General features: G+C 45.4%; 1 protein-coding gene across 1 annotated transcript in view; it reads right to left on the bottom strand.

Annotated features, from left to right (window-relative positions):
• LOC102117445 (aspartate-rich protein 1-like) overlaps positions 1-10,360 on the bottom strand; it is a 268,201-nt gene extending 257,841 nt beyond the window's left edge. Inside the window, exons 1-2 of the mRNA XM_045362330.2 lie at positions 10,147-10,360; positions 191-258 (exon numbers count right to left, since the gene is read on the bottom strand). Coding sequence (XP_045218265.2) covers positions 191-258; positions 10,147-10,360 — 282 coding nt within the window. The remainder of the gene's footprint in view (positions 1-190; positions 259-10,146) is intronic.
• Between the last annotated feature and the right edge of the window lie 2,071 nt (positions 10,361-12,431).

Raw genomic sequence — 12,431 nt, 5'->3', positions numbered from 1 at the left:
AAATCGCTTGTTGAAATTGTTCTGGGTGTGTCTGCCCATCAGACACCTGATCTTGCAAGACCATCATTAAAAGTCTCACTTTCTCTGTTCTGCAGGCCTCTGAGTTCATTCTTTGGGTGTGGATGGGTGAGTTTGTTTCTCACATCAGGAAAGCAACATTTCCTTAGAAGACAAGGAAAGAGGGTCTTACCTGGGCGTCATCATTGTCTTCCTCACTTGGTGGTAGAGATTTTAAACTCAGGCTGTCCTCAGGGGAACCTAAAAGGACACAGAGTTAATGTCAGTGCCCTGGTGGTTGGAGACTGAGTCCCTCAGGGAGTTTTGCTGGATGTGGCATATGGAGCGTGGGACTGAAGATTCTGAGACCATCTCAGAGAAACAACTATGTTCAAGTGGTGAGCATGAGGGAGTCTCACCAGATACCTCGCATCTTAGTCAGTGCCTGGACCTAATAAGACTCTTGCATTCCCAAGTCCCAGAAGATATTAACCAATCAAAAATCAAGGCTTCGATGTTTGCTGTGACATAGACAAGACAAACTGGTCTTCTGGAAAGATAACCATTAAACACCAGAGCAAGAAAAAAATGGTTACAAACACAGCACACAAAGCCCATGGACACAAATTGTCTCACCTCTATCTTATTAAAATACAAAAGGAACAAATCAGACTTCTACACATATTTCCTTTGATTCTGACTTCCTCACCCTTTTCCTAGGTTCCAAAATAACAGGTGTCACCCAACTGCCCCCAGAGATCCTCCTAGAGTATCATTCTCCACCTGCAGGTCTGCCTCACTGTAGCTGCCCTCATGGACAGTGTCCATTGGCCAATCATTAGAAACAAAAACTCCACAAGAAGTTATTCCAGAGAGCAACTCGCCCACCCTCCTACTCCAGGTGAGGCCACACTGGGTTACACGAGATCACTCTGCCCTTCCCTCGGTGTTGTCAGACTCTCCCTGGGCTCTGTGGCATCAGAGGTCTCTAGAAAGGCATCGCTCACACTCGCCAGCCTTCAAGTGAGAAACAGGAACTGAAGGAACCACGTTTCAGCTTTTTCCTTCAACTGGCCCATTATAGGTCTCGCCTCCAATCTCACAGCCCTGAGATTCCCACTTTGATGTGCACGCTTTGAGTTAGGGGAGTCCAACAATCGGCCCCTCAGCCAGGCTCATAGCAGATGTGAAAGAGCATTCTGCGGGGATGGAAATCTCTCCGCTGCATGAACAGAAAGCTGCTGGGCCATTGCATGGTGGCTGTTGTGATGAGGTTCTGAATTTTTTTTTTTTTTTTTCAAGATGGAGTTTCACTCTTGCTGCCCAGGCCGGAGCAAAATGGCATGATCTTGGTTCACTGCAACCTCTGCCTCCTGGATTCAGGCAATTCTCCTGCCTCAGTCTCCTGAGTAGCTGGGATTACAAGCGTGCGCCACCACACCTGGCTAATTTTTGCATTTTTAGTAGAAACGGGGTTTCACCATGTTGGCCAGGCTGGTCTCGAACTCCTAACCTCAGGTGATCCACCCTCCCTGGCCTCCCAAAGTGCTGAAATTACAGGTGTGAGCCACCACGCCTGGCCCTGAACTTTTAATTGTAAATATTTAAATGTATTTATGAGGAGGCACATGTATGACTGAGAACATTAGACGGCACAGGAGATCCAGACATGAGGAAGACATGACTCCCCTCCCCTAGTGTTTTCTAGCGAAACAGTTTGCAGCTCTGCTCCTACCATACATTTATGGTAACTTTCTGGGCATCTACACAAGGGCCAGTCACTGTGTGGGCCTGGGGATATGACAACAATGAGGACAACATCCAGGTCCAGAAGGATTCCAGCAGGGGGCGCTCATGGACATGGGAAGACCGTGGCCCTGCACACCCTGTCTAGACAGGATCAGAGCAGCAGGAGCCGAGGGGCAGGGGCACCTCACTGTCCTCAGGAGCTCAACCTCATCCCCAGGGACCCTGACTCAGAAGCTGGGGCAGGCTCCAGGATTGGTGTAGGGCTCAACAGACTGGACAGGCTGAGAAGGGAACATTTCCACATGTGTGCTAGATCCCAGCCCAGGGCTGACCTAGAACTCGTGCCAGGGATGTGTTCACTACGGTGCCCATGGGGCCTAACATGTTCTCCCCAGGACTGAGCTCTGGGGTAAGGACTAATGAGGAAGACACAGTCACTGCCCTGGCAGGAAACACCCATAGCCAGGGTTCCTCTATCCACCCTGTGGGAAGACACAACACAGAGTTTGACACTGAGATTCCAAACCTTCTATAAAATAAGTGGAAACTGACGTGTTCTGGATTCCACAGAAGAGTTGCAAGGATGAGCTGGACTCTGGAATCAGTCCCCATCCCTTTGCTGAGCTCCTGGTGCACTGGAACTCGTGTCCCTCCCCACCTCCCCTGCTACTCGGGAGTGCTGCAGCTACAGGCCCAGTGCTAGGGGGTCTGTCCAGTTGAAACACATTTCAGCCAGGCACAGTGGCTCATACGTGTAATCCCAGCACTTTGGGAGGCTGAGGCGTGTGGGTCATCTGATGTCAGGAATTCGAGACCATCCTGGCCAACATGGAGAAACCCCAACTATACTACAAATATAAAAACTAGCTGGGTGTGGTGGTGCCTGCCTCTAATTCCAGCTACTCAGCAGGTTGAGGCAGGAGAATCACCTGAACCTGGGAGGTGGAGGATGCCGAGAGCTGAGATCGTGCCACTGCACTCCAGCCGGGGTGACAGAGTGAGACTCTATCTCAAAACAAACAAACAAAACAAAACAAAACAAAACACACACACACATTTCTGGGCCAGACAACCCTTGGTCAACAGTGTCTCCTCAAGGACCATTCCTCAAGTGGCTTCCAGAAGAGGTGAAAAAGAAAAACTCATCTGTTCCAGCCCCAGGAAGATCAGGCCTGGGACCTGTCTGTGTCTCTCCTGACCCTGAAGTCCATCCCTGCTGACTTGTGTCCTGTCTGCTCTGTGTCAGAGAAGTGGGGACCTGATTCCTGTTCTGCCTCCTCACCAATTTCTGCTGGTGTCACTGCCATCATCGCACCAAGAGATGGAGAAGACAAGAGAAAGCAATGAAACTCCATTCTTGAGGCATTCAGGATGATGTCCACACCATGCTCTCGGCAGACAGGAAGGCCAGATCCTGCTCACTCCTACTCAGAAGGGGTCTCAGAGATATGAGTACTAATCCTGTGATATTTCTCCTCGGCTCTTCCCTTTCTTTTTTCCTTTTTTCTTTTCTTTTCTTTCTTTTTTTTTTTTTTTTTTTTTTGAGATGGAGTCTCGCTCAGGCTGGAGTGCAGTGGGTCGATCTCGGCTCACTTAAACTCATGACCTCAGGCAATCCGCTGCCTCAGCCTCCCAAAGTGCTGGGATTACAGGTGTGAGCCACTGTGCTCAGCCATGGATTGGAGCATTTCTAAGGCCTGAGGTAGTCCTGTTATTAAATACAATGCAATATCTTCCTGATCCTTCCCTGCTTTGACCAAGTGTTGAGGAATGAGCCCAGCACTGACAGATGTTGACCTGCACTGTTCTACATGATCCCTTACACTTCTCAGCATCTGTGAACTGACCAGAAGCCTGTGGGCTTTCTATGTGTATTTCACAGTAATGTCCATGTAAACGTCTATTGTTCCCTGTACTTTTTGCTGCCCAGGGTTTTGTGACCACTGGGGCCCCATTTGATGATGGGCAAAGTTTGGCAGCTTATAGGCCACACAGTTCCAGGGGCACACACAGGTGCTGGAGCTCCCTGGTGTGGGGTCCTGTCACCAAGCCTGGGTGATGACACAGTTGAGTAATACAGACCATCAACACTGGGACCCATTTCTGGGTTCACTTTTGCCTCCTCCATTCAGGAGGTCAGAATCTGGGTTCACTCCTTTCTGCACTCTCTCCAGCTAAGGAGTAGGGATATTAAACTGACCTTCAGGTACAGCTGTGGTGAGGGAGGAAAGAGGTCATTTATGTAAAGTGTATGGTGGTGCTGAAGTTTTTTTTCTTCCTTTTTATTAGAAGACATGACTCTGGAGGCTGAGGTGAGAGGACCACATAGGCCAGGAATTCAAGAAAAGTGACATTTGTACTGTGCTGGGCATGGGGGCCACATTTTTTGGAGAAACACACATTTACAAACACACTCACACTCACTACGCATGGATTCACCCCTAGCTACCTCCCAACCCTCCTGCACACAAACCCACACCATCTAAATGATACGGCTGTTTCTAGGGACTCTGGTGGATGGTCACAGTTCTTCACTGAGCCATCTGTTCCTCACACTGCACTCCAGGTCCTCACTCTTATCAGGAACCGGAAGCCAGGCAGGCTCTCCAGACAAAAGCAGGCAAGAGAGTCCCCCGCGACCCATCACTTAGATTTGTCATCAGCAAGGGAGTGGTCTTAGAATATGCACAGTGTTAGAGAGGAGAACAACACACACTAGGGTCTGTCGGGATGGGGAAGGGAGAGCATCTGGATAAACAGCTAATGCACACAGAGCTTCACACCTAGGTGATGGGTTGACAGGTGCAGCAAACCACCACGGCACACTTTTACCCATGTAACAAAACTGTACATCCTCACATGTATCTCAGAACTTAAACAAAAAAAAAAAAGAACCAAAAAAAAAAAAAAAAGAAATAGCCAGAGTAGGCAAATCTACTGCAATAGAAAGTAGATGAGTGGCTTCCTAGGGCCAGAGGTGTAGGGAGGTTGGGGAAAAGAGAGGAATAACTACTAATGGATATGAGGTTTATTTGAGGGGGAATGAAAAGGTTCTAAAATGAGATTGTAACAATGGTTGCACAACCCTGGAAATATAGTAAAAACACTGAATCACCCACTTGAAATGAGTGAATTGTTTTGCATGTTAACTATGTCTCAATAAAGCTTTTTTTAATAATAAAATAATACTTACAGTTGGAATTTTGGGCTGTATAGTCCATCTGCAATAGGAGAAAGAAAATGCCATAAGCATCCAATCATGCTGGGTCCCGTTTGCACAGGTCTTTTATTCGCTTTGTGACATTAGAAAACCACATGTCAAACAGTAATCAAGTCACTGGCCCCCAAGTAAAGCATAGAGAATGCTTGTGGAAAAGGCAATGGGTTTTCATGGAATATTTGCAAGTCCAAGTTGGCTGGCAAATACAAAATTATTTTTCAAGAAGAAAAAGTTGCTACTAAGAAATATGCTCACTACCAGATAGTTTGTAGGTGATGCTGTCATTTTTTACTGTCATCATCAATCAGGCCTCAGTTGGTCATAAACTCAAATGGCTGGTCGCTAGAGTCCACGACCAACTGAGGCTTGATTGACAATGGCAATCAAAGATGTATTCGCTTCATATTCCCCTCACCAAGAAAATTGTCTTAGTCATCTGTTATGTACGTGGTCAGATTTTTATATCTTCATTTCATTAATAAGGGAAGAAGCCTCAGAAAAAGAACATTTCTCTTCCAGATGAAAGAATGCATCTTACCATGTCAGGTAACATCTTATTTTCCAGAATATCAAGGTCACACTCCTCCAGGTCTGGAACAGGAGCTAGGAGAACATACGAGTGACAGTCAGTGCATTGGTGCTGCTGAGGAATCCCACAAGGAGCCTTGGGGGATGTGAACCGGGGCTGGAGTGTATGGAGGTGGGTGGTTGACAAGCATGGACTGAGCTGCTGCTGGACCATTCTCCTTGGTGTGGAAGGAAGGCAAAGGGGAGGAACAGAAAGAAATGGAAGAGCCTTGGCTTTGTAGCTAGGGCAACCTAACCAATGTGAAATATTAACATTAAGAGCCACTTAACACAGAAAGGCACTGTATGATTCAGTGAGAGCAAATCTACAGAGATAGAAAGTAGATGAGTGGCTGCCCAGGAACAGAGGTGTGGGGGTTGGAAAGAGAGAGGACTGACTACTAACGGATATGGGGTTTCTCTGAGGGGGAATGAGAAGGTTCTAAAATGGGATTGTAACAATGGTTGCACAACCCTGCAAATACAGTAAAAACACTGAGTCTCTCAAAACAAAACAAAACAACACTGAATCACCCACTTTAAATGGGTGAATTGTTTTGCATGTCAACTATGTCTCAATAAAGCTTTTTTTAATAATAAAAAAATACGTACGGTTGGAATTTTGGGCTGTATAGTCCATCTGCAATAGGAGAAAAGAAAACGCCATAAGGATCCAGTCATGCTGGGTCCCGTTTGCACAGGTCTTTTATTCACTTGGTGACATTAGGAAACCACATGTCAAACAGTAATCAAGTCACTGGCCCCCAGGTAAAGCATAGAAAATGTTTGTGGAAAAGGCAATGGATTTCTCCAAGTTGGCTGGCAAATACAAAATTATTTTTCAAGAAGAAAAAGTTGCTACTAAGAAATATGCTCACTACCAGACAGTTTGTAGGTGATGCTGTCATTTTTCACTGTCATCGTCAATCAGGCCTCAATTGGTCATAAACTCAAATGGCTGGTGGCTACAGTCCATGATCAACTGAGGCTTGACTGACCATGGCAATCAAAAATGATATTCGCTTGATATTCCCCCCAACCTAGAATATTATCTTACTCATCTGTTATGTACATGGTGAGATTTTTATATCTTCATTTCATTAATAAGGGAAGAAGCCCCAGAAAAAAACAAACAAACAAAAACAAAAAAACATTTTTCTTCCAGGTGAAGGAGTGCATCTTACCATTTCAGGTAACATCTCCTCCACAATATCAAGGTCACATTCCGCCAGGTCTGGAACAGGAGCTAGCAGAACATAGGGTGACAGTCAGTGCATTGGTGCTGGTGAGATATCCCACAAGAAGCCTTGGGGGATGTGGGGACTGAGGCTGGAGTGTATACAGGTGGGTGGTGGACAAGCATGAACTGAGTTGCTGCTGGACCATTCTCCTTGGTGTGGAAGGAAGGCAGAGGAGAGGAGCAGAAAGAAAGAGCCTGGCTTTCTAGCTAGGGCAACCTAACCAATGTGAAATATTCGTGTTTAAAGAAATGAAGAATACAGAAAGGCACTGTATGGTTCAGTGAGACCGTGTCATCACACCTTCTGCCCATTTGAAGGTCCAGGCCAATCCCCTCATTTTTCAAAATGTTACAAGACCATTTAATTCTCTGGATTTACATATCCTGCTACTACATTTATCATCTATCTTGTTTTACTTTTTAAATTGGGTGAAACATACATATTATTTTAGTTATTTAGTGTACATTTTAGTGAAATTGAATTTAGTGAGCTACATTCATGATGCGGTGTCAATAATGAGAAAAATGTAGATTCATAATCTAAACTTAAAAAACAATGATTGAGGCCAGGCACAGTGGCTCAAGCCTGTAATCCCAGCACTTTGGGAGACCGAGACAGGCGGATCACGAGGTCAGGAGATCGAGACCATCCTGGCTAACACGATGAAACCCTGTCTCTACTGAAAAAATACAAAAAACTAGCCAGGCGAGGTGATGGGCGCCTGTAGTCCCAGCTACTTGGGAGGCTGAGGCAGTAGAATGGCGTAAACCCGGGAGGCGGAGCTTGCAGTGAGCTGAGATCCGGCCACTGCACTCCAACCTGGGCAGCAGAGTGAGACTCCGTCTCAAAAAAAAAAAAAAAAAAAAAAAAAAAAAAAAAAAAAAACAATGATTGCAGAAATCAATGGAATAGAAAACAGGAAATCATCTGAGAAAATCAACAAAACAAAAAGCCAGTTCTTTGGAAACATCAGTAACATTGATAAACCTCTACCTTGGCTACCCACAGATGAAAGAAAGATGTTACAATGTACTAATAGTATCAATTGAAGAGGAGTTAAATCAAACAATAATAAAGGAATATTCTGAACACATCTATGCCCACAATTTGATCCATTAGATGAAATGAGCTAACTCCTTTTTATCTATTTTAGAAGACCAAAAGTCTTCTGGGAAAAAATAGATCATTTGAATAGGCCTATATTTATTTTAAAAATTGAATCAATAATTAATAATCTTTTGAAAAAAGGAAAATCCAAAAAAGTATATTCATATGGTTTCACTGGAAAAAAAATTCTACCAAAATTCTTTTTTTTTTTTTTTTTTTTTTTTTTTTTGCAACACAGTCTTGCTCTGTCACCATCCTGGAGTGCAGTGGTGTGATCTTGGCTCACTGCAACCTCTGACTCCCTGGTTCAAGCGATTCTCCTGTCTCAGCCTCCCAAGTAGCTGGGATTACACGCCCTGCTAGTTTTTGCATTTTTAGTAGAGCCGGGGTCTCACCATGTTGGCCAGAATGGTCTTGATCTCCTGACCTCGTGATCTGCCTGCCTTAGCTTCCCAAAGTGCTGGGATTACAGGCATGAGCCACCGTGCCCAGCCCCAAAATTCTTACAAAGAAAAACCTGGTCTTATCATATAAGCAAGTAATCACAATCCTAAGTATTCCCTTAGTTACATTTTAAAAATTATGTTTCCACACTTTTACACTGTTGGTGGGACTGTAAACTAGTTCAACCATTGTGGAAAACAGTGTGGCGATTCCTCAAGGATCTAGAACTAGAAATACCATTTGACCCAGCCATCCCATTACTGGGTATATACCCAAAGGATTATAAATCATGCTGCTATAAAGACACATGCACACGTATGTTTACTGCAGCACTATTCACAATAGCAAAGACTTGGAATCAACCCAAATGTCCATCAGTGACAGACTGGATTAAGAAAATGTAGCACATATACACCATGGAATACTATGCAGTCATAAAAAAGGATGAATGTGTGTCCTTTGTAGGGACATGGATACAGCTGGAAACCATCATTCTCAGCAAACTATCACAAGAACAGAAAACCGAATACCGCATGTTCTCACTCATAGGTGGGAATTGAACAATGAGATCACTTGGACACAGGAAGGGGAACATCACACACTGGGGCCTATTGTGGGGAGGGGACAAGGGGGAGGGATAGCATTAGGAGATATACCTAATGTAAATGATGAGTTAATGGGTACAGCACACCAACATGGCACATGTAAACGTATGTAACAAACCTGCACGTTGTGCACATGTACCCTAGAACTTAAAGTATAATAATAAAAATAAATAAATAAAAATTATGTTTCCAAACAAGACACAGCAAGGTTTTTAATAGCTATACTCATAATTGCCCAAACTGAAGGCAAATATCTAAACATTTGAGGTGTCCTTTACTATTAAAAGTGAACCGAGCCTGGGCAACATGGTGAAACCCCATCTCAACAACAACAACAAAAAAAAAAAATAGAAAAATTAGCTTGACATGATGCCTTAGTGCCAGTTACTTGGGAGCCTGAGGTGGGGGGAACACCTGAACCTGAGGAGGTCAGGGTTGCAGTGAGCTGTGATTGCACCAATGCACTCTTGGATGACAAAGTGAGGCCTTGTCTCAAAAAAAATAAAACAATCATTTTGAATTTTGAATTTAAGAAATCTCTGGCCTGGCATGGTGGCTCACGCGTGTAATCGCAGCACTTTGGATGGCTGAGGCAGGTGGATCACAAGGTCTGGAAGTAGAGACCATCCTGGCTAACATGGTGAAACCCGCCGGAACTAAAAATACAAAAATATTAGCCAGGTGAGGTGACACGCACCTGTAGTCCTAGCTACTCAGGAGGCTGAGGCAGGAGAATCGCTTGAACCCAGGAGGCAGAGGTGGCAGTGAGCCAAGATCACGCCACTGCACTCCAGCCTGGGCAACAAGAGTGAGACTCCATCTAAAACAAACAAACAAATCCAAATATTTGGGACTGAATTAGCCCAATTATGAGCTACCTAAAGGGATGGGAGAAAAGAAACAATCTGGTCCTTACCTGTTCCTTCATTTAGGTACCAAACCAGCTGGATAAGCAAGGCTGGAGAATGGGATGGGGACTCCAAAACTGGGGTATTTGAATTTTCATTGAGAAAAGGAAGAGATTAGATCAAAAAAGCCTCAGTGTCTAAGACAAGAGGCAGAGCCAACCTTTGTTCCCCATGCCTAGACCTGGGAAAGCTGGCTATGGGCAGGAGGGAGCTGGCAGCTGAGGATGTCTCTGGGGATGAGGCTATGGGAAGGGGGTGAGGGTGGCCACAGTGTGCCAGGGAGTAAATGGCACCCATGGCATTTTTACCTGTGGGCATCTTTTGGTTGCTGATGTGCTGCAGGTCGCGGCCCTCCGTGGCTCCCACATCCAGCTTGCCAGGCTCTACAGTAGTGGATGCTGATTTTGTAGCAGCCACAGCCTCATAAATATCAGATTCATAACTGGATGCTACCTTCCCCCTGTGCCAGCCACAGATGGAACTGACTTTGGGGCACACACCAGAGGTCAATATATTCCCCATGGGATATCTACACGCCTCTCCACTCCTGCCTGAGCCTTTGATGAAACTGAAACGGTGCTGCCCGAGCAGCCACACTACTGAAGCTGGCACAGCACTTGTAGAAGCAGCCTGACTCCAGGCAGATCTGGGGCCTCAGCCCTTACTTTGTCACTACCTCCCAAACTAGCTGTTCTATGAGGTCGGGGATCTGCTGTTTTACTTCAAAAAGAAACACACGACAAGTGCTGAGAGGCACAAAAACTGCTGGGACACAGCACAGTCGGAGCTCCTCCTCCTCCTACTCCTAGCTACCGACTGAGGGCTGCTGGCCCTGGCTGATGCCTATAACCACAAAGCTTCCCATGTCACCTGGTTACCAGGAAACAGCCAGGCCAGGCTATTGACTCACAATGTCCAGCCCCACAGCCCCACCCAAGGCCTCACAATGCCCATCCCTGCTGCTGCCCACCTTGTGGCCACCACCCTCTGTGCTGACTGCACTACTCAGGCTTTTATTCACCCTGGGCTGCCTGAGCTTTCCGGTCCTGAGAAAAGTGCAGGGGGGTTGTTATTGGAAGTCACACTTGGCAAGAAACTCAATGTAAAACCCTGGTACAGCCGGGAGCGGTGGCTCACGCCTGTAATCCTAGTACTTTGGGAGGCTGTTGGGGGGGGGGGGTGGATCACCGAGGTCAGGAGTTCGAGAACAGCCTGGCCAACATGGTGAAACCCCATCTCTAAAAATATAAAACATTAGCTCTATGTGGAACCCCATCTCTACTAAAAATACAAAATATTAGCTCTGCGTGGTGGCAGGCATCTGTACTCCCAGCTACTCGGGAAGCTGAGGCAGGAGAATTGCTTGAATCCAGGAAGCAGAGGTTGCACAGTGAGCCAAGATCATGCCCTTGCACTCCAGCCTGGGTGGCAAGGGTGAAACTGAGAAAGGAAAGAAAGAAGAAAGAAAGAGAGAAAGAGAGAGAGAGAGAGAAAGAAAAGAAAGAAAGAAAGAAAGAAAGAAAGAAAGAAAGAAAGAAAGAAAGAAAGAAAGAAAGAAAGAAAGAAAGGAAGGAAGGAAGGAAGGAAGGAAGGAAGGAAGGAAGGAAGGAAGGAAGGAAAAGAAAAAGAAAGAAAGAAAAAAGCGAGAAAGAGAGAAGGAAAGAAAGAAAGAAAGACAGAAAGAAAGACAGAAAGACAGGAAGAAAGGAAGAAAGAAAGAAAAAGAAAGAAAGAAAGAGAAAGAAAGAAAAAAGAAAAGAAAGAAAGAGAAAGAAAGAAAGGAAAGAGGGAGGAAGGGAGGGAGGGAGGGAGGGAGGAAGGAAGGAAGGAAGGAAAGAAGGAAGGAAGGAAGGAAGGAAAAAAAACCCGTTACTAAAGTCAGTTCCACCAGCATTTCTGTTTTTCAGTCTGACAGCTTTCATTTGCTCACTATATGTAGTTATACACAAATTTTTTACTGCTTTTCTAACTAAATGCTTCTCTCCTGTCCTATAAATGTTAGTTCTTGTCTGCAACTTGATCATAGCTACCCCCAGGGCCCTGGTCCCACTCTCAATAGAGAGTCATGGCTGTGTATCCTGAATGAAAGCCTGGGACACATCACACTTTCCCCTCCTGGTCTATAAAATAGGGACTGAACACATCCTTCCCAGCTCTGTAATGCTAGGACCTACCAACTCCCTTTTCTCCCTCTGTTTCTTCTTTCCATGGCAGGGGTACTCAGATATTTCTTTTATTTACTTATTTATTTATTCTTTGAGATGGAATGTCACTCTGTTGACCAGGTTTGAGTGCAGTGGAACGATCTCGGCTCACTGCAACCTCCACCTCCCAGGTTCAAGCGATTCTCCAGCCTCAGCCTCCCAAGTAGCTGGGACTACAGGCACACACCACCACATCTGGCTAATATTTGTATTTTTAGTAGAGATGAGGGTTTCACCATGTTGGTCAGGCTGGTCTTGAACTCCTGACCTCAGGGGATCCGCCCACCTCAGCCTCCCAAAGTGCTGGGATTACAGGCGTGAGCCATCACGCCCGGCCTCAGATATTTCTTTCACTAACAAATCATAAAGCATTAGTTTCTTATACAAAA

This window comes from Macaca fascicularis, chromosome 10 (genome assembly GCF_037993035.2).
Source record: "Macaca fascicularis isolate 582-1 chromosome 10, T2T-MFA8v1.1".
Lineage (NCBI taxonomy): Eukaryota > Metazoa > Chordata > Mammalia > Primates > Cercopithecidae > Macaca > Macaca fascicularis.
The sequence above is the reverse complement of the archived record's forward strand: the minus strand, read 5'-3'. Positions and strand labels throughout refer to the sequence as shown.